Source organism: Nanorana parkeri, unplaced genomic scaffold (genome assembly GCF_000935625.1).
Source record: "Nanorana parkeri isolate BGI_ZX_2015 unplaced genomic scaffold, ASM93562v1 scaffold1702, whole genome shotgun sequence".
NCBI classification, from domain to species: Eukaryota; Metazoa; Chordata; class Amphibia; order Anura; family Dicroglossidae; genus Nanorana; species Nanorana parkeri.
The window spans coordinates 40,927-63,997 of NW_017307970.1; the positions used below are offsets into that span (position 1 = coordinate 40,927).

The window sequence follows — 23,071 nt, forward strand, 5'->3', positions numbered from 1 at the left end:
TTTGTTTTTTTTGTGTGGTGGGGGTGGGGGACCCCCGGCGGGGGGGGGGGGGGGGGGGTTACATTATTTGGCACTGAGAGTCCTGCACCTCAATGACCAGGAGTCCGCTGTCAGGGACAAAGTCCTGCAACCAAGTTACACCTCCCTTATTCTATGTCACAACTGTTATATGTTCTTGATAATGATTTCTAACCTTCATCAGCCTGACCATGGTTCTACCTCTTTTCCTCGCTATCCAAAATACAAAAAACATTTGGTTTGTAGTTCCACTTTCAGACACTCCATGTTCAAAAGGCTGATTCACATAACTGGCCCAGTGATACACTCACCTTGCCTAAGCTTCTTGGTGATTGACACCTGACATTTTATGCATTTCTTCATTCTTCTGGAACATTCTGCGGAAACAAGAATACATCGGATCTCAGTCATGCTGGTAACTGCTATACCACCATAGTTTACAATGAATCTAAGATTTAGCAGCAACCTGGTCAAATGGGCTGTGCTCATTCTTAGTCAATAGTAGAGCTTGTTGCAGAGCCCTCTAGCGGTGACATGAAGAAAGACTTCATCACTTTCTGCCTCCTACATTTTTTTTCATCACTATACAGTATCTTATTGTGCACAATGGCAACTATGATACTAAAGTGGCGGGGCTTCTGCATTGGGGTAGACAGCTGTGGCCCTGCAGAGGTTGGACTCGGGGTGTAACCACAGACCAGGTGGGCCCATAGCAAAATTTGTATTGCCTCCCCTGTAATAGCATGTTGATGGTGGCGGGTAAGCAAGTGATTTACACTCATCCTCGTAGCTAGAGCTGGCGTGAGACAATTGGTTGGGAAGTCAGCGAACACATACCGTCACTCGCTCACTTCCCGATCATCTCCCTGTAGAGAGCAGTGACTGTCACCACTCTCCGCAGGTATTCCCCCCCCCCTCCAATCCTCTAGCCCTGACTGGCGGAACGGATGGTGGAGGGGGCGGGCAGAGCCAGCTGTCACTCACGCAGCTAGGTGGATCTCAACAGTATTGTCGGGATCCATCCCAGCTGCAGCGCTCTCAGTATATAGCTCGCTATACCCCGCTATACACTGAGCTTTGGGTCACGGGAGGACATATACTAACTAAAGAGAACTATGGGATAAAAAGTTTACCCCATAGTTCTCGTTTAAGTAGACTGCCCTGCAGTCTTAGCATCGTCTCTAACTACCTCTCTACGTACATAAGTGAATATAGAGTGTCCTAATCCCATGCCAACAGCTCCTGCCAGCCCCTTAGGGAATTGTAAGACTTCTTGATCATGTGATCACTGTGCTTGGCTGTCACAGCGCTCACATGATTGAGTCATTACACACTGCCCACCTTCCTGATTGGCTGGGCAGCAGGTAATAACTCGCTGCCCGGCTTCCTGATACCAGAAGTTCGGGTATTGGGCTAGGCATTGAAGCATTTGGGCGAGTACGAGTACAAGGTACCCAGCTAGTGCAGAAGCCTTGGATGCCAGAAACCAATTGCTCTTCAAGAGAGTGAAGATCTGACTCACCATCTTCTGGAAAAATCTTAAACATCATCTTTTACAGGGTGGTTGTAATTCAATCCATGTCCTCTAGTGACAGAGTTGTTTTAAAAGTGACAAACCAGGTCACATGTCCCAAACCGGGTCACATGATCCTTGTTGGCAGCCTTGATTGTGGAACTATCCTGTAAAGTTCCCCAGGTGAGCAAAAATGACTAACACTCTAGACAGTGGTAACATCATCTCAACATGGCTTAAACAGGAACCGCCATTACACCCCATCCGCCATTATTGCAGGTCACCCACCCCGCCTCCCCTGTTAAGAAGAGCAACTTTTCTTTTTGCTAGTACAAAATGTACATATTCATTCAATGGCAGAGGGACTGTACACAGGGCACTCATGTGTAGAAATATGCAAAGCATAGGGGTCTTTGCCTTTACTGCAAGTGTTCTTACCTTCACACACTATGCTGTGATGACATGGAAAGAAGCTGACAAGAACTGCAAGCTCTGAGCACACCAGGCACTCGGCAGAACTAGTAGAAGTGGGGAGGCTTAGGTTGGTCATGGTGTTTGGGGTAGTGTGTACCCTGCGAAGGGTGCAGCTGACGGTAGAGGAATCGGATTCAGCTTGTTGTTCCCTGGAAGTAAAAGAACAGGAAAAGGCAATATAGCATGTTATTTGAAATGTCACATACACTACCCTTAAAAGACAAACATAGTGTGCATATAAGGCATAGAGTGCATATAAGGCATAGAGTGCTATGGCATAGTGTGCATATAAGGCATAGAGTGCTATGGCATAGAGTGCATATAAGGCATAGAGTGCTATGGCATAGTGTGCATATAAGGCATAGAGTGCTATGGCATAGTGTGCATATAAGGCATAGAGTGCTATGGCATAGTGTGTATATAAGGCATTGTGTGCTATGGCATAGTGTGCATATAAGGCATTGTGTGCTATGGCATAGTGTGTATATAAGGCATTGTGTGCTATGGCATAGTGTGCATATAAGGCATAGAGTGCTATGGCATAGTGTGTATATAAGGCATAGAGTGCTATGGCATAGTGTGTATATAAGGCATTGTGTGCTATGGCATAGTGTGCATATAAGGCATTGTGTGCTATGGCATAGTGTGTATATAAGGCATTGTGTGCTATGGCATAGTGTGCATATAAGGCACTGTGTGCTATGGCATAGTGTGCATATAAGGCACTGTCACCAGAGAGTGAGGGAAAATCTTCCTAAAGTTGTCATACCCAGCAATAAACCTAATACACAAGTTCTAACCCTTCTCGATGTCTCCCAAAAAATGTTTTCGCTGGACATGTTAAGAATGCTTAGCAATATCCTAAAGTTATCCTTTAACTGCTTGAAGACCAGGTGTTTAGATCCCCTACCTGGCCAGGCCATTTTTCAGTGTTCAGCGCTGCGGGACTTTGACTGACATTTATTCCGTCACGCAACGCTGTACTGAAATGAATTTTATACAATTTTTTGGGGACAGATAGAGCTTTATTTTGGTGGTATTTAATCACCACTGCGGGTTTTATTTTTTACTATATTCAGGAGAAATTACTGAAATTTTTTTTTTTACATTATGCTATAAAACAACTAATATATTACCCACTTTTTTGGTAAAATATAAAAGATGGGGTCACGTCGGGTAAATAGACACCAAACATGTCAAGGGTAAAAATTGCGCGCACTCGCAAAAAACTAGCATACACCCCAAGCAGAACTAGATTTCAGACTAGGTCACACAAGTCTATGGCCTCGGGTGGCACTAGGCTGCTGTGGTCACTTTGAAATCTGCCCACCCACTGACATAAGACTCAGAGCCTAATAGTTGTCACAGAACCACTCAAGAGGGATTGTTGGTTGTGCCAGTATGGTGCCGAATTTGTCTGAGGCCATGTTGATGGTTGTGTCAGTACAGTACTGTGTTTACAGGCATGTTACGGCTTGCATCAAATATGTTACAATATTGTAAATCTTGGTATATTAGTTTCGATTCTGTGTGTGTGTGTGTGTGTTGGGGGTCCAATGTAGTAAGTACCGAGGGGAGAAACATTTAAATCTGGCTCTTCTCCCAATGTTTAATTGTAACCTGTCCATGATCCTGGCTGATCCATAATGTGTGGACCATAGACAAATGGCCCCAGGCTATGTTGTGTGATTGGCTAGGAGGAGAGAGGGATGGAGCAGCGCTGAGGTCTAGCTGTAGCAGGCATGGAAGTTCAGCAGGAGCCGGACCTTCACCTGCAGGTATACTGATGATTTGCAGTGGAGAATAAGCTGTTCTTACTATGGCAGGTCAGTTTACAGCAAAGGGCCCCTACAACTTACTGAGCTGCAGTAGGTGTACTGTGCCTGGAGTTGGGCTTTAAAGCTGCCATGAGCGATATACAAGGGATGTCTTTGCTGATCTTCTCCGCTGGCTGTTATGCTAACACACTGGATCCTGTACTTTCCGAGTCACTGAACTGGAACTAACATATGCAGATCAGGAATGTCTGGGAAAAGTCAGAAGGTGTTATCTGCATATTTGTGGCAGGTCACTGATCCAATGTACTAAAGGAAGTGGACCAGACTGGCTGGAGGAGAGAAATGACATGCTTCATGTATTTTTTATGACAGCCCTGAATATTTTGTCATCTTTTTCTGCCAAATGACTGAAGGACACCTATGTGGTAGGTGAGCAGGGAAGGAAGGTATATTTGCATAGAAAGCATCTCATCGGGTATAAAGTAAGTGACGTGTCCCTGGGATCACAAGAAGCATTCAAGAGACATCTTTACCTGAATCTCTGAGCAAAGTTTTTCACAAGGTGTGCTATCCTTCCATCCGTTATTAGGTCAAAGGGGGACTTTCCTCTGTGGTTGGCGTAGTTAATGTCTGCCCCCGACAAAGCCAGGAAACAAGCGATTGTTGTTCCCACATTCAATTCTGTGCTTCCAAGCAACCCAGTAGCCTGCAGCTGGAAAAGATAATACATAAAAGTGTAAAAAAAAAAATACACATTCTAGGCTCTGATCCTCCACAGGATGATAATAAAAGCTAAGCTCATCCTTACCAAGGATTCAACCCTAAAGAAATGATGCGAGTCAGACAGGCAGCCAGGAGCAAGAGCAGCCAGGGGCCACTGGCCATCCCAGGAAATAGGATACAAATGTATATATGATTCTGCGGGATATGGAACATAGTCACCTGACCTTGCCTAGTGTACTGTTGCATATCCTGCAGAATCATATCTACATTTGTAACCTCATTCATTGCATTGATTCTAGCTATTAAAGGGGTTAGGACCAGTGACATGTTTACTTTAAAGGGGTCCCCAGTGTTTGCCCCTGTGTACAATGTCTGGCTCGCTGAATGGGAAAAGCCTTCCCATTTTCTATACCTGATACATTTTATTGGAGCCGACGGCAGGATCTGAGCCTTGTGCAGCTCATTTGTCCTCAATCCACTGGGCCAAATCTGTTCTTTTTTATTGTACTCAGTCATATGGAGGAAAGACCTTGTTTCATTGGTTTTACACTGTAGCCTTAGAGATACCTGCAATTGTTCTAAAATGTCATGGAAATGTCAATTCTATATCTTGTAAACAAATTGCAGCGTTTAGTCTCATACCCCGGCCATCACACATGCTGCTTTCATCAGTAACACCACCCACAGGCCGCCCCACAAAAGCTGCAGAATAATCTGGCATTACCTTGCTGAGCATAGCTGAGCCAGCGCCTTCAGGCTCCAGAGGGGTGAGGTGCTGCTGTACCAGCACTATGTGCATAGGAGTATCCCCATCTTCGTCTTCTGCATTTACATCGCCTCCCTCCGTCACCAGGAGCTGCACAAGGTTGATGTGCCCATGGGTCACTGCCAGGTGTACAGGGGTTTGGTTTCTGTTGTTCCTGAGATTGACATCACACCGCCCCTGCACAGTGGCATGAATGGAAAACATGTAAGTTGGGTTCAGGGTCAAGGGGTAGCTGTTAAAGTTGGCATAAGTAGAGAAAAAGAAAAGTTTGACTGGTGTAGGAACATATACAAAGGTCACAATGTCAACACAGTCCATGCTGGAGGGGAATCTGGAGGGAATACTGGTCATCTCTGCCAGCGTGCACCTTCCATTTATTAATTAACCATTGAGTGCACAGACCAGCGTGAAGAATAGCACATAACCTGAATTCCAACCCACTCACACCTTTGTGGTCTTTTTACTATAAACTCCACAACAAAGACTAGAGGCCAGCACCTAAAATTGGTGGAGAAAAGATTTAAGCACAAGGGGCGTAGGGGCTTCTTCTCAGTTAGAGCGGTTAGGGTCTGGAACTCGCTGCCGCAAGCAGTGGTATCAGCTGAGAGTGTGGAATCATTCACAAAGCATTTGGACAATTTCCTCAGAGACCGTAACATACAGGGGTACAGGTACACTAAAGAACAAGATCACACAGGGGCTCATACACATGCAGAATCACATGCATACACGCAATAGGTTGAACTTGATGGACCTGTGTCTTTATTTAACCTCAGATACTATGTAACTATGCGATACTTTAACGTTGAGCGTTAACTCAGCCAATTAATGATGGACGGGCTGAGTAAACCAAAAAACGCACATTACCCTTTTTTGAACTAACACTACAACACAGTTTTCATGGTGAATTACCCTCTATATTACAGCCGTTCACAGCGAATGACACCATACATAGCAGGTGGATTGCAGGCATGTGTGCATTACTGCAACGCACAAGTATGAATGGGCCCAAGGCTGTTGCACTGCAGCAATGTGTGCATTACCCTAATGCATGAAAACACGCATTATGCATATTGATGTGCCGCAGTGCCTTATCTTAATGGCCTTCAAAGCATGTGCATTGTAGCATTACAAAAAAATCCTATGCACATAAATGGCCTCTGCCATCACACAATGCATGTCAAGGCAACAGTGTATTTTACCCTCTAGGACATGGTTCATGCACTGACTGCTATTAGTGGTGAACAAGCTTATTGTGCTTGCTAGCCCCCCTATTGTCTGAACTAGAGGAGGTCAGGTTCTGAGAAGCACCCTCTAAATTCTTAGATTTGAAGCACAGAATCATGTGAGGAGAGGCTGCTGGCAAACCCAGAACCACCATGAAAGCTTGTTAAATGTGCCTGCAATTATAAAAGCCAAGCAGGGATCATTCAGAATGTACCTGTGAAGGTTCTCATTTATCTCCGGTCACGGTACGTCTAGCAGCAGTCCCATTCAACTGGACTTGTTCTGTAATAGTGAAAAGGTTTCACTGCTTGTCCAAGCAGCTTCCTGTGTTCAAAGTGTCATTAGAACGGAGGAAGCGGATTGGATAAGCTGTGAAATGTCTTCAACATTACAGAACAAGTCCAGTTGAACGGGAGTAACTTCTACTAAATATTCTGAGATTTGCTATGTTTACTAAACAGTATTTTAGTGCCTGGAGTCCTCCCAGAAGTCATTAGGCTGTAGAAAGCTCCGGGCTTGTTAGTTAGGTGTGTGCTGGATGACACGGATCACACCATTCCATGGACACATTCATAGCTCCCAGCTCCTCTCCCTAGCCCCCAGTACACGTCACTGAGACACAACTCCCAATGTTCCCCCCCCAGCAGGTCCCTACTTACCTCCCCTAAACGCTGTCTCACACTATCTGCAGCCCGGCTGTACATATCTAGTGCCAGGTTGTCTGCACATTAAGGTCCCACCGACATAAATAGGACATTGCTCTTGTAGTACAGGGAAACAGGGAGGTCCACTGTCACTTGAACCATACAACTTACATGTATAGGAATACAGAGCCCTGTGATACAGTATCCCTGCTGATCCCCGACTCTCGAGCTGCAGAGTCACCTCAGAAGTAAATCTAATACAAGGACAATCGTACACTAAGTCTGCACAGTTCTAATGATTTAAAGAAAACCTGTACTGAGAGAAGTATGGGGGCTGCCATTGCTGACCTCCTTAGGAAAATTCTAATTGCTTGGCTATCCCTGGCCTCAGTACTTTGAGAGATTGAACTGCAACAAGCATGCGGATCAGGAAAATCAGAGTGATCCGCACACTTGTTCCGAGTCAGTGATTTAGAAAGTACTGATACTGTTGGATTTGAGTGACAACCAGGGAACCATTGTTTTCCGGAGAGGTCAGCAGTGGCAGCCTTCATACTTCCATATTACAGGCTTGCATAGGCCTTTCTATGACTGGGTTCCGTGCTAGTCCCCCTTATGGTACAAGCCGTTGTCAGGACCGTCTATCACGCGGTGCGTACCTCTTTGACTAAGATCTCCACCACCTCCTGATGGTTGTTCAGTGTAGCCAGGTGCAGAGCAGTGAAGCCGTCTTCCTTCTTGGAGTCTACCAACTGCCGCGCTCTTTCCAGGATCCTCCCGACAGCTCTAAGGACAAGAACAACATCAAATGACCATCCTCTGCTTCATAAAGTATAAAGATGTGATGAGCTACTACCCTAAAGTCATATTTTAGGTATAGGAGTCTTATTTAAAAGTTCGAAGAGTTTTACCCCATGTGTGGCGCTCGTCAGAGGCGGGGCGAGTTGCGGTACTTGGTGGGTACCCCGTATGTGACTAGAATTTGGGGAGATTTTCTGTGTGGAAAGTTTAAAGGGGGAGGGGGGGGGTTTGGGAGAGGGGGTTTTTTTGTATACCCCCTTGTAGACCAATAGAAGCGTCTTATATTGCTCTGTGGGTGTGCAGCTCCATGGTGTTCGGACCGTGGTGTCCAACAGCTGTGCTAATGGGAAACAAAAATTGGAGAACGGAAGCGCCACTACCTGGCACAATAAATGTGGCGAGGTTGGATGAGAGGGGTAGGTGATGTACTCACCTATGGTAGGTCGATAATTCTCTTCTCTGGCTTCTCTTGTCTCACACTTTTATCAGTAGTGTCCCCAGCTGTACCAGCTCCTCCTGTCATACTCTTCATAGTATTACATACATTGAAAGTACAACAGAGGAAACCTCCTCTAAACTGCTGCAGGACATGTACACACCTGGCAATTTGGGGGGCTGCTATGGCTGAACCCTTTAATGTTTTACTCACAGGCTTTATTAATTCGGTGCCACCAACTCAGAACTATTGTGCAGATCAGAGAGTTCCGAGGAAAGTCACAAATCTGTTGCCTCCATAGTTGTTCCAGGTCCATGACTAAAGGTACTGAATGAAGGCCCATGGTACACATACTTTCCTGTCGCTGGTGACAACTTGGTAAAAAATGCAGAGAAGACACTTGAGTCCTTCAATGGTGTCACTCTCACGCTGGTTGAACGAATAAAGTGTTACTCCCTTTCTAATAGAAAAACTGTAGAATGTCACTTGCCAACATCTGACCAGTGACAGCCAACAAGGTGCGAGCATTTCTCTGCCCTGCAAGCCATCTTTTCACTAGAGAGTTTTGCATGTAAACTAGGACATGGCCCTTAGAGAGTCAGCATGAGAGCGAGGCACTAGAAGGAGGTCAGAAACAACAGACTCCATGTTTATTTCCTAAAAGGCTCCACTTTACACCCCTGGACTCTATTACATTGTGCTTAGCATCGCTCACCTCCTTCTGAAAATGCTAGCTGCCTGGTATTCTCTGGCTTTAATACCCAGAACAAGCATGCAGCCTGTGAAGTCAGTACTACTCATCTGCATGCATGGTCCGCAGCAGTGATTCAAAGCAATAAACGCCAATTGTATGCCAAAACCCCTAAGCATTTGGTCACATGATCTACATTATATTGAAGGAAAGGATTCGAGTTCTGATCCTCTACATTTCACCAAATGTCTCAGCTTTTGCTGATGCTAGAAGCACTACAGGGAGCCAGGAGCTGTATTTCTCCAAACAGGTTCATTTCAGCTCTTCTAATACTCTTTCTGTCATTATCTTACTAAGACGGTCCATAACGCTTCAATTTCACATTCTGATACAGGTTCTCTTTAGCAATCTTTCCAACAATAGGAAAGAAGTCTGAATTCCGGCTCTTCACTTGTGATTACGGACAGCTGCTGCTGTTCTAGATTCCCAAATATGTGCTGGAAATCTTGATGACATAAAACGAGATTTCACAACGCAGAAGACGTCAGGTCAGTGGTCCATCTGATGTCACCTTGCCCTATGGGGAAACACTTGTGAGTCAGCGGAAGAGAGCTGCATGATGTCTGGATGATGTCCTAATGGCTCAAAGACTGACCAGACAAGTATGGCTCACAGGCGTTCCTCCAACTCATTGTAGCCTGCTATGGAAACCTACAGCGCTGTGCACATTGCAAGCCGGTCAGGAAACTACGGCAGTGTTCTCCCTCCCTCTCCCAGTCTGTCTCTGCTGTGCAGGGGGTTACAGGGAGCGGGTACAAGAACTTAGAGTATACGGTCTTATTATACTCATTTTAACTATACCTTGCACTGAGTTTTGACCCAGAAGGTGCTTTTATTGGGAATTTTCCAGTGTTAGAAGTTGGGTGCGCTTTAAGGTTTAGTCACCAAAACTAGAAACATTTCAGTAGTTGTTTTTCCTTCAATCTGTTTTAAGTTTTACAATGGAGAGACAGAACACGGCTTCTGCTGTGAGTGCAAAAACCTAAAAATATATTTCCATTCCACTTTCGGTAAACACTGTGCTTGGTTTACTCTTGTAATACTCTGACATCAGTCCCAACAATTCAACTTTACACAGAGATTAACGCAGGATCTTCTTATTTGGATGAGGATTAAAAAGTCAAAAGCATGAGTTAGTTCTAACCGCAAGGGAATTCCAGTCTGTGTATCACAGAAATGGCTGGAGGGAGTGAGGCCAAAAAGATTTGGGTCATCAGAGTCTCCAGACATGGAAATAATGGCACTGTATGACCATGCATGACCATGTATCAACATGTATGACCATGCATGAAAATTTATGACAATGTATGACCATGTATTTTTGTGATCTAGGTAGGAAGGGGAATATTTTCACTAGTCCACCAACAATGATATTGTATGAAATCTCAGTTTGAAGGGAGTGTATACACAGCGGCCACTTCATAAGGTACATGTAAATAGTGAATAATGGCAAGCATTATTCATTCATAAGCATCTCTCCAAAAGTAAAGATGGACTGATGCTTCATCTCTATAACTGAGGTTGCTATGGATGATCTGTGCACAGAGGAGGTTCAATGCATGCAATATTATGAAAGTATAAGAAATGCTGGAAGTTAAGAACTTCTCTAAATAATCCACATTAGCACATGCGATGCAAGAAGAACCAGCACCTTAAAGTATCTCTATTGTGCTCAGTTGCTTTGGCAGAGTCAACAGAGCAGGACTGATTATATTTTTAGGGTTCACCTGAATCCTTAAAAGAGGGCCAATTGCTTTTAGCAGGAACGTACACTGACAGCTAAAGAGGGCTCTATTCAGACTTGTTTGTGGATCCAGCTAGGACTGTCCTTACAAACACATACATGTCAGAGTCCCGGAACTGCAGCAGCTCATCCATGACATTTAAAATGTTGCAGCAACACCTCATTTAAAGGGACACTGTCACCTTACCCATGCAGGACCCGACCCCTATATACCTACATCACCTGCACTCCCTTGCAGCCCCTTTCTCCTCTGCAGCCGGCATTTAGATCGGCTGTGTTGGTGACCTGGTGGAGCGGTAGTGTCCCTCTCCCTGTCACTAGCAGTGCCCAGGAGGTCAAAGGAGAGCAAGATGCATACTTCTCAATTCCTGTACATGCCAGGGAGTGTTGCACGGCACTGAAACCTGATTTTTCCATTATGGGCTGAGCGGGACATTGCTGATCTCCAAATGGTTATTCCTTAGAGCCCACAGAGGAGATCTATCCCAACCCTGGATTCAAAAGACACGCTGGTGCTATGACCAGACTAATATTTGTTAGCCCGATCCGATGGAACATACGCCACAGGGTATTTGTATGCAGTGTGGGTATAGTCTGCCAGAGCAGAGGCTGACTGATGAGAACCAGAAGTATACACTTACAAGACATTCCCTTTCAGAGCTGAGTGATGGAGCAGGTTGAAGCCTTGCTGATTCTGCACAGTGAAATCAATATTTGGTACTTCAGTCAGGATCTCTATGATACTTCTGTAGTCTGCTGTGATGGCGTAATGCAACGGTGTGTCTCCATGTAAGTCCTAAGAGGAGATATACAAAGGTACGTGTCATTTCCTGCCTGGTTCATTCTCAGCAAAGTTTCTGCCTTTAAGAAACCTGATATTAGAAGTCCCTCTACTATATATAAATAGTCAAATACTATTATAATAATTACATCTGATTTGTTGGTGTGATACAAAAAACATGTTCAATACTATCACTACTCTTTTGGGGCATATTTTTTAAGGAAGTGAATGTGACTTTCACCAAACATTCACTGGTGGTGAGAATAAATCACTGTTATTTCAAACAAATGCAACCTGAAGATTCACCTGCAGTGAATGTTTGCTGAATACCAAATGAATTGCTTTATAAAGATGTCCCTCGATGTGCTTGTTGTCATGAACCCGTGTTATTATTTTTACCAAATAAAATACAAAGTGAGTAACACAGAATATTCTCAGAGAAGAAAAGAACGGAAGGCATTTGTAATTCCAGCACAGCTCACCTGGACATTGATGGCACAGTTGGGAATACAGAGTACTTGCACCACCTCCATGAATCCTTTATTGACAGCAATGTACAGAGCAGTGCACTTGGCATTATTGAGTAACTCGGCATTGGCTCCTTTTGCCAGCAACAGTCGGATGATAGCAGCCTGGTTACTGAGAAAAAGACAGTCATGTGTTAGAGGGAAGTTCTGAGAAAGCCGGAGGAGTAAAAGCTCTGACACAGAATCTCAACGAAGCCCAATACAAGAGGGTCCATTTTAGGAATGCACCAATGCCGTTTTTTTCGGTATCGAGTAGGAGTACCAATATTTTGTTTTCGGCACTCGCCAATACTGAGTACTGTGTACCCAGATTATCAGTAAGTCGGGCAGCGGATCACGACCTGTCACCCGGTTTCTAGCGAAAGAACACCGGCTTCACTTGCCGAGGCTGTCTGGCTTCCTGATCAGGAAGCCGGGATGTGAGTCATGATGTGCCGACTGGCTTCCTGATTGGTTAGGAAGCCAGGCTGCTTACCAATAAGTGAAGCTGACTTACTAGCCATTTAGGAAGCCGAGCAGCACTTCATGACCTTCCTCCCGGCTTCCTGATTGGTCAGAAAGCCAGGCTGTCTAAGAACAAGAGAAGCCGGCTTCCTAGCCAATCAGGAAGCCGGGAGGCGGGTTATGAACTGCTGCCCTGCTTCCTGATTGGCTAGGAAGCTGGCTTCACTTGTTGCTAGGCAGCCTGGCTTTCTAACCAATCAAGAAGCAGGGCGGCAGATAATAACCCACCGCCCAGCTTCCTGATTGGAAAGGAAGCCAGCTCCATGCTCCCTCGGCACTTGCAGTCAGAGGGAGATCTCCCTGTGACCAGAGGTTCCGGTATCGGAGGTATCAGAGCATTTGGGCCCAAATACTTGGTATCGGTGCATCCCTAGTTCATTATTTTTTCTTAGATCAAACTGGGGCTAAAGAAATATCGTCTACATATAAGAATCATATGTATTCTTGTTTAGTAATCCAGCATGAAACAACCCTTGCAATTTATGCAGGAGCTTCCTGTAATAGAGACCAGTCACTGCAGCTCCCTCCCCTTGTGCAGGGTGACTGGTCTTGTCTCCGCCCCCTCATGTCGTTTTCTGCAGGCAGCCTGCAGTGGGAGCATCTGCTGCTCAGGCTATGTGCAGCCCAATGGTTATGTCAACGCTACTTTTATAAAGTAATATAAAGGTTTGCGAAAGCATTTGGGGCACACAACGTTGATTGGTATCCTTTGTGGCCATTGATGAATGTATTTCAATACATGTTTGTGTGTCAGGAGTTCAGCTTTTATTTGCAATAACCTATAGATAGCAATCGGAAATAATTTTTATCTAACTGACCTAAACTAATGAATGCGATCTAATCCCAACAGTCTCATTCCTCCACATAGTTCTGTGTAGATGGAGAAATCTGATTTTATTTTTCGTTCAGCCCATCAGGTTGAATTAAAAAAAATATAACGGTTTATTGGCAGCTTAACGGAGTACCACCTGGGGCCCAGAAACTTCGGAAGATCTATTATCAAGATCTCAACCAGCTTCTAAGCTCGAGCGTTCAATCCTGCCCTTTGCTATACATCTCCTCAATACTGGTCACTGAGCTTCTCATCATAGTTATAGGCCAAGCACGGGGTTGTTTGTGGGGAGCTGGTCACTATGTACATAAAAAGCACCTGTGGTTTAAGGTCTTCTGGGTCTCTGTAATGTGTGCAGCCTAAAACTATTAGCTCACGTGACCTATTCTTTATTTCCATAGCCTGTAAAACTCTTACCCATAAGCAGCATAATGTAATGCAGAATCCCCTTCATCATCCTTAAGGTCAATGTTTGCATTGGCTTGAATTAAGACCTTCACCACCTCTATGTGTCCCAAGTGGGAAGCCACCTGTAGGGCCGTCCTGCCCTGGTTCCTTATATCTACCTACAATGGAAAAAACAGCAGCAAAACGTCAGACACACAAGCAGAGGCCTTGTACTCCAAGCCAAGAACGGAGCCTTTGAGCATGACACCTGGCCTCGATTAACTCTTGCTGGGCCGCTTCTGTGGCTGTTAATCACCGGCCGGCTCCTGCAGCTGGTGGGAACACCTGCAGTGGTGATGCAGTCATTTATTCTAGAATACGGGTCAAGGCGTTAGACACTGGAGGGTTACATGGTTTTTAATTAGACAGACTGGATGGTGATGCAAAGCAGCCCTGGTTCTGGTTTGCCTCATCTCAAAAAGGGAGGAATCCTGCTTGGATGGCAGCCAAGTTCCACTAAGTTAACTTTGGATAATCAAGCAGAAGGAACAGACTAGGAATCTGCTCAGTGCGCACTATTATGTGCCATTGCATTTAAAGGGCCAGACCATTCACAGCTGACATTTCAATAATTGGTTGACATTGATGAAGTGACCATTCTCTTCTGTCTAATATGCAGTATATCAGAGACATCAGTGAGGATTCTAACCCCTCGGAACGCCATGAAATCCCAAACCTCCCGTGTCAGAAGTCTGTGTTTTCTTTTTGTGCGGGCAAGATCCTCCTCACCACCCCCTCTTCTGTATTCATAGGCTCATGTTAAAATGAGATATTCCTAAATTTCCTGATTATTTGCCAATATGGTATATAGACTTTGGGCATACGCTAACAGACGGACAAGTAAGGAAAATATTAAAGCTATGTCATATCTCTTCTATTAGCTCGATTGTTAAAAAGATGAATTTTCCACGAGTCACGTGTTTGTATTTATCACCATTGCATTTGGCAGCTATTTCAAGGGATTATTAATTAAATTGCTGGATGTGGGGTGGCTTGGAGGGTTCTAGCGCACATATGTGGTGGCCATGTTCAATCAACTAGTCATTTTGGTTCTCAGTCGTGTCTTGGATAGCACAACTTTTGGGACATGCTTTGCTGCTAGAACAAATGAAGAGTTGCCTTGTCGCACTCCTTACCGGAGATCCACAATCACAGGGGGGGCGCTTGATAGATGTCACCAGGGGTGTGGCGCTAGATAGATGTCAGCAGAAAGATTTGAAATCCAAAGAGTTTGTTTATTGACACATCATGTCATCAGGCTGTGCCTCTCTCATTGTTCTTCTTCTCCATATAAGAATTGTTTGTACAGCTTCCTCACTTAAATATGACGATGCATAATATAGCTTTACATTGCAAATCATCTAGGGCACCATTGATTTCTTTTTGGTTTAGGATGGTCTCTCTCAATGTTCAGACTTTGGTCGATCAGACTATGCCAATGGGTGAATTGGGGAAGTGTGGTAGGCAAAACATATTTAGGAACAAAAAAAATATGTTCTACTCTTGATACATTTTCCATAATATAAAGTAAATGAAAAGACCAACAAGGGAGAAGTCCTTGAAATGGCTGAGGCTGGAAAATGGGGGGAGACATCTCAGTGTTGGTATGACCACAATAGTGTGCCATTAACATCCGTACCGAAAACTGATATTTCATGAGAGTTGTTATCATTGAATGACATTCCCGTGAATAACGGAGGAATGTGATTTCGGAAGCCACAGGCGCTATTTCAGACATACCTTGTCTGGGTGCTTCTGGAGCATCTCCCTCACTTTGCCAATGTTTCCCTGGGCCGCTTCTATCACCAAGGAACTGGGACTTTCACAATCTGTCTTCTGAGCCAGAATCTTCTCTAGAATGGAGACCAGTGTACCTGCCGATGGAAATGAGGCCTTTACTACATGAAATGCATTTTTAAAGAAAAACAAATATTTACAAAATGATTTCACAATTTTGCTGGCTCAACCCAGGATGCTGGATGCTCGGGGTAAGTAATAGATTTACAGAAACACAGCACAGTAGTGGCTGCGGGGTTCTTCTTTAACCATAACTGTGCTATTGGCTTACTTTTGGACTCCTTGGCATTTTCTGTTGTCATGAGATTGGCATCATTGTCTCTCTGATAAGAGGTGAGGCATGCAGGGTTAAATGTCCAGGACTGGCCACCAACAGACACTCTCATGTCTCCATCACCAAACACTTTGATGACCTTGCCGATCTGTCCCAGAGCCTAACAGGACAAAGTGGAGAGACGTAAAATAAAGATTAAAGTGATAATAAAGTCAAAAGGTTTCAAATGCTGATTAAATCACTTACAATGGAGGCTGCTTCTACATTTTTAAAAGTTTTAGCTTCTTTCAGAATAATTTGGTCCCCTGAGTCCTGGCCCTGATATCCTGTTTTAGAGTAGCTCCTTTCCCATGCCTATGGAGCCACCCTTGTGTGTGCTAGTAAGCTGTGTGTGTCTCCACAAACACAGCAAGGCAAGCCTGTTTCCTGATCCCTACTTCCTGCTCCTCCCTACCAGTTCTAACTCCTACCAAGTACTCTGCAAAGTGTAAAATTGACCTCAGCTGGGGGGGTGGTCTAGTCGGAACTCTATGTGCAGGGTTTGGACCATGACTACTTATTTGGATTCTCCTGACAGTGCCCACATGACGAAGGGAAGTCCAGCCAAAAGTCTGCTGATTAAAAAAACCTGCACCGAATGCTCTCCTAACTTTTAGGCCTCCTTCACACAGCTAAGAATCGGCCCGTATAGGTCCATGCTGCGTGCACGGCCACATCGGGCGGTTCCTGGGTAGGACAGGTGCTGGGTGTGATTGTACGCAGCAGCCTGTTCATCCCTATGGGAGAACGTGGCCGTGCGATCACCCGAGCTGCACATCGGTGCGGGTGTCTGTGCTCGGACGCAGACAGGATCCAACATCTGACTCCTGGCGCTCAAGTTATAGCGAAAGGATACCTCCATCCGATGGCCATGGCCTCCGGTGTTTGTTTACATCCTGGCCACAATTAAGAAATATGGAGCAGCTCTACCCACTTGTCTCCAATCCCGCTGCTTGAACCTCTGTGCCTGGTAAAGCTTCCGCCGAAGCGTTCACTGAGCACTAGGTACAAAACTGGCACTAAGAGCAGCAAACAAATAAATGCTTACATTTTTCAGCCCCCAAAACTGGGCCTTAGTCTCGTAGCCTTACAGCCCTATAGACTTCAATGGGACCACCTCCCTTTGTCTCTAGCCTCTGGACACAGGACCATAGAAGTCTATTGGGCTGTGTGGCCACAACAGTGAAATCTGCGATCACTGGATGTAAATACTCATCGGAGGCCGTGGGCGCCAGACAGCTGAAAGAATGTATCTGTCAAGGAGGAGGGTGGGTTAGGTCAGAACAAAGGGGGGAAAAAAGTAAGTGCACTTTGTCTCAAACTGTACCTATCCTGTAAACAACAGAAGAGGACAGATATAAATCTTTCACAAGTAAGCCTGCAGATGTATAATGAGAGATGTATGACCATTTCTTGTTGGCGCTCCATGCTGGTTATAGTGACATGTAGTGTAGACTAGAACAAGATGACTGGTATATGTGTGGAGATGGAAAATGAGCTATTAAGGGGGAGAACATCTTGGAGATTTGGACAACTCCAAGGATAACAGGAAGTCTAGAAAAACAGTTAAACCTTTTGTCAAAAACACTGACATTAGAAAACTCTTGTGTAAAGTACAGAATGTTTGGTCAAGTGGGACCAGAGACTCAACAAAGACTGAAGGGGAATCACACACAAAAGTTAGTGGGTGTGGACTAAAGAGTTCATGGCCATTGCAGGCAGTAAAAAGCATGAAGACATTACAGAGAACGAGAGGAAGAGTTATTACATCAAGACTCCAAGCATTTTGAACAAATTTGGACTTTGTGGTTATTTTCATAATACCGACTATCATATATAGCATTTGTCACATGGTCTCTAAAGACTGGGGTACCCTGATACACTTCCTGTGTAGGGCACCCCATGGAAGTTCATTTCTGTCTGCTCTGTGCTGGATGGACTTACAAGTTGAAGAACGTGTCCTTCAACTGTGAAAACAAAGGATACATGTATGCTGTGTGATAAAATGCAGAGAGAGGTCTCTGACACTTTCAGAAAGCATCAACCTAGAGTAGAGACTTCGTAAAACATACTGGAGGGAATTTATCATAGCAATTGTGACTGTTTGAACTTGCACGGAATATATTTGCACCAGATTTATGATGCTAGTGTAATGTTGTTCATAAATGAGGTTTAACAGACTCCAGGAAAGAAGACTTGTAACTCCCGGCGCTTCTTGAAGAAGTGGTCATGGGGACTTCTTAAGTTGTGATTGTTTTGCTAGATGATGCTCCAGTTTCAGACAGCCACTGGACAAAAGCCAATGAAAACAGATTCAAAAAACATGCCATTGAAAAAGTAGTGCAAGCTCAGGTCAAAACAGGGGCACATGTTAAAAGAAATAAACATTTTATCTAAGAGGCTAAAACTGTCGCAATTGCTTTGATAAATTCCCCCCAATGTATTTGCTTGTTTCACTCCAGTCACAAATACAAGGAATGAGGGGTTTAAACCTAATTTTAGGATAGAGGGCAGAGTCATACGAATCAATCCTTAGACTCTGCCTGCTATTAAAAAGCTGTTTATTCCAAACAGCATAAAACAGTTTTAGGCTAGTTGGCCATCATCAGTGCGGTGTATGTAAGCTAAGGCTTCTATGGAGTAGGGCTTATGGACCAACACAATGGAAGAAGCAGCCATGTTATGGTGAGGTGGGCTAATGGGAACCAAAAAGAGATCAAACAAATATTACAACTCTGTTAGGACAGGAAGTAATACGAAAGCTCCATTGATTTGTAGTCATCTTGTCACTGTATGCGCACTGTAGCCAAAGATGGAGCCTAAAATGAATCTGCGGCCAGGCTATGGACATTAAGCTATATACATATATTCTTAACAAGCAGTAAAGCTTGCCATATGCTCTTCTATTTTTTGGGCTAAACAAAAATAGAGCAGATGCCTCCATCAATGCTACAAGCGCATTGATCGAGGAATCCCCGCTGTTTCCTTTTTATTTTGACAGTGGAGCTGGACGCTGTCAGAATACCCAAACAGAGCTGGGAGCTCATTGGCTGCCCGCTCCATATGTTCAAAGATTTTCAAACCAGGTCCTTCGATCAGCTGATCGAGGGATACCGGCCGAAAGGGGGCCGACAGCAGCACCCACTCTACGAATTTCCTGAACCGTCTGAAATTTGCATAATGTATAGCCAGCTTTAATAGGCTTATAAACAAGTCCTCACTGACCTCTGCAGCTGCAGGCTCTCTGGAGCAATTCACGCTCAAATTTCAAAGCAGAAGTATTGAAATCTTTCAAGTTGTTCTGTGAACAGTCCCCCTGCTCCCCACTCCCAGAAGTGATTCAACAGCCCAACTTGTCCTGCTCCCCCCCTCCTAGCAAAGACTTATTAGCTCATGTCCCCCTGCTCTGTCCTCCCAGCAATGACTAAGCAGCTCTGCTTCCCTTTCTTAGTAGCGATTCAGCAGATCAGCTCACCCTAGATCACTACTGCGCAGCAATTTAGCAGTTCAACTCACCCTACTCCCTCTTACAAACATGTGGAATATAAATATAGAAGAAGTCTCTATGGTGGGATCTTTGGGATATTCCGTTACCGTACAGCCTGGTTATTTGTTCAAAATGGGAGTAAACAAACAAATGAGCAGACAGATGAAGAATTGGAAAAGTTCCAGAAGGAGAAAGTTTTCCAGTGCTAACAAGCGGCACTCGAGATTTCAGGCACTCACAGGGGCCATATCATCTGTCCACTCCCCGTGGCCAACTTGTAGCTTCTTGACTGTATCCACATCATCCATCACACGCACAACATCACCAACCCAAATGTTGTTTTGCTAAAAAAGGAAAGAAACAAAATAAAAAGAAAAAAAAAAGCTTTTTCCAACGTAAGCAAAAGGGGAAAAAAAGGAGCAACTAATAAAAAACACATACTGCAATCAGGATACTGTAAAGCGCAACTCCACAATCTGACACCGAGTGGCAGCACTAGGCAAATAAATACGCACCATATCACAATGCTAAACGGATGCAGCAGCATTGAAGTGATCCATGTGACACTCATTCTTTCCAACCAACAGGTACACCAATGGATAAGTCAAGGAGTCACCAGCAAATTAAACTGATGTTTAGTTGCTTTTAGTGAGGGATACATTTTTGGACTTGAACTACTTTCTTCTGAGGTACAATTTCAAAATTTACACTGACTGGCTCTGTGAATATGGCCTGGTAACAAGAACCCCAGTAAGAGTCATTTCAATATATGGCTATGGAGCAAGTTCCCTATCCATCAAGTGATCCAATTCCCTCCTTACTCAGCACCTCTCTGCTAAACTGCAAGTGGCAGACTAGATTGTGTCTGAAATAGACATGAGGCATCAAATCCGTCTTCCAGCACATGTGACAGGTGAGAGCCACGGGATGATGAGACATGGATGACAATCTTTTGGAGTTCAGGAGTGCCAGCATTTTTGACCGTTGACCCTTTTTGTCAATCACAAAATGAGTAGCAAACCATCGTGGCCATATTTGTGTTTTGGGAGTCCATATTAGAGTGCATATAGTGGAAGTGTATATCTGAGGTAGCTGCTGTATGTAAAATGTGGTAGCTCTTCCTGCTGCTCTTCAACTATCAAACACAGTGAAGTTCCCTGCTGCTCTTCATCTATTGTTTATGGTGGGCTTCCCTGCCACTCTCTAACTATCAAAGTGGCCCACTACTCTTCAACAACTGAATATGGCAAAGTTCTCTGCTACTCTTCAACCATCGTATATGGCTGAGCTCAAAATTTCCACTCGCCTGCTCGCATTTTGCTGGAAATTCAGCTGGTGTATTAGGGCTTTCACTCTCTGTCTCATGCTGATGCTGCCCCGCTGACAGACACGCCCACACCAATGCTGGACTCACTGAGTTTGCTTTGCTAGCAGACACGCCCACACCAGTGATGGAAGCGCCCAGTCCGTGTGTGCTTTGGATATCCCAGTGGAGCCACAAACTAACAGGTCAGATGCCGGGGATGATGAGAAGCACTGAGCAGGGGGAGGGAGACAGGCTGCTGTGTGTATATCTCAAACTAAAGCTTAAATGCAAGTGCTGCTCTTCCAGGGACCTGAGAGATAAGAAAAACAGAAAAGTCCAATCATCAACAAAAATGTAAATATAAGAAAAACTGGGATCACAGCAAACAGAATTTGATAAATATGATATTTCCTGCACAAAAGTACAATGTTCCATGGAGATATAACTAATAGTGTTAAACCCACTGTGTCCAACCCCCCAAGTCAATATGCTATATGGAGAGAATATATATTGCTTAGTAAAAGAAAAAGTCAGAGGTTTCCACTACTCCTTCACAGCTGCTGACAAGTTATATCTTCACAGAACATTGTGCTTTTGTGGAGGAAATATCATATTTATTACATTTTGCATTTGATGTTATCACAGTTTTTTTCTTATTTGCACATTATTGTTGGTGATTGGATTTACAGATTTATGTTTAGTAGTGTAGCATGGCACTTATATTTAGGTTTTGGTTTGAGATAACACAAGGTGTAGTGCACACATTAAATAAACACACAGTTAAATAATAGTATTAATCAATATTAATTAAGTAAATAATAATTACATAACTAATATTAATATTTAATAATTAATGACATAGTAAAATGAATGCGTTGCAGGGTCCTGAGTCTATTGCATTGGATGGCCCTGAGTGTATTCCGTGGCATAGTTCAGAGTCTATCGTGTTGGAGGGTTCTGATTCTTTTTGCTACTTATTTTCCTTTATGTTTACATTGCGTTATGTTAATATTGTTAAAGTTGTTATTGTTAATATTTATTTTTGTAACTTTATTTCTGAATGAAATATTTAACAGTGTAATTTCAGAGATAATTTAAGAGGGTGTGGTTAGGGGCGGGGTTAAGGCCAGGGCAGGGGTTAGGTGGGGCAACTGGTGGTGAGTAACTCTTAAGGACTGGCTAGTAGTTCAGAACCTGAAATTTTGAGCCCTGGTATATGGTGAGCATTGCCCGTTACTCTTCAACTATCATATATGGTGAGGTTCCCCGCTACTCTTCAACCATCGTATATGGTGAGGTTCCCCGTTACTCTTCAACAATTATATATGGCGAGGTTCCCCGCTACGCTTCAACCATCGTATATGGTGAGGTTCCCCGTTACTCTTCAACAATTATATATGGCGAGGTTCCCCGCTACGCTTCAACCATCGTATATGGTGAGGTTCCCCACTACTCTTCAACCATCGTATATGGTGAGGTTCCCCACTACTCTTCAACCATCGTATATGGTGAGGTTCCCCACTACTCTTCAACCATCGTATGGGTTTTCTTATTCTTTCACTTCTACACAGGAACACAAATAGTTTTCCTGAGACCTCTCTGCCAGCCGTGGGGTGCAATACTAACAGATCTCACCAGGGTCATCGCAGTAGAATTGTGGTGTAGCATCTGGTCAGGGCTATACGATTGCGCAATTTCTACAGCAATTACATGTGCATATACAGGGTCACAATGTGACACCAAAGAGCATTTTGTGGCTTTTACTATAAGGAGAAATCAGGCAAGATGGAGCTGGCACAAAATACGATATATTTTTACCATAGCTGCCACACCATTTAGCAGACAATTTTCTCCATTAATAAGACCTACCCTACTTCCCCCTCTTGATACCACACCTTAAAAGGGGACCTATAGTAGAATTAGACATCAATCAATAAACTTCCTCCATCTATTCTATCTCACAAGTCTAGTTTGGCTAAACAGTTTAGTGTTAGGGATGCATCTGGAAGTCCTAGGCAACTTATTACTAAGAAGTGATGGAGGCATGGTCTACTAAATAATCCAGGGGTGTATATTCTCTATGAAGTGGAAAACTCTAGAACAAAATGAGATGAGTAAAGACCTAGTTCCGATAAGAGAGACAAATAAGATGCCTACTCATTCCTTCCCATTCTATTTTATATCTATATATTTTGTGGTGTT

At 44.1% G+C, this 23,071-nt stretch overlaps 1 protein-coding gene across 4 annotated transcripts in view; it reads right to left on the minus strand.

Annotated features, from left to right (window-relative positions):
- MIB2 (mindbomb E3 ubiquitin protein ligase 2) overlaps positions 1-23,071 on the minus strand; it is a 53,149-nt gene that overhangs the window by 5,047 nt on the left and 25,031 nt on the right. For 2 of the 4 annotated variants that reach the window (XM_018571219.1, XM_018571220.1), the window contains exons 8-18: positions 19,803-19,907; positions 16,035-16,197; positions 15,707-15,840; positions 13,937-14,085; positions 12,139-12,295; positions 11,517-11,671; positions 7,803-7,929; positions 5,231-5,449; positions 4,317-4,495; positions 1,970-2,154; positions 330-395 (exon numbers count right to left, since the gene is read on the minus strand). In XM_018571219.1, the coding sequence (XP_018426721.1) occupies positions 330-395; positions 1,970-2,154; positions 4,317-4,495; positions 5,231-5,449; positions 7,803-7,929; positions 11,517-11,671; positions 12,139-12,295; positions 13,937-14,085; positions 15,707-15,840; positions 16,035-16,197; positions 19,803-19,907 (1,639 nt within the window). The remainder of the gene's footprint in view (positions 1-329; positions 396-1,969; positions 2,155-4,316; positions 4,496-5,230; positions 5,450-7,802; positions 7,930-11,516; positions 11,672-12,138; positions 12,296-13,936; positions 14,086-15,706; positions 15,841-16,034; positions 16,198-19,802; positions 19,908-23,071) is intronic. The other 2 variants (XM_018571222.1, XM_018571221.1) reach the window with 1 other exon arrangement.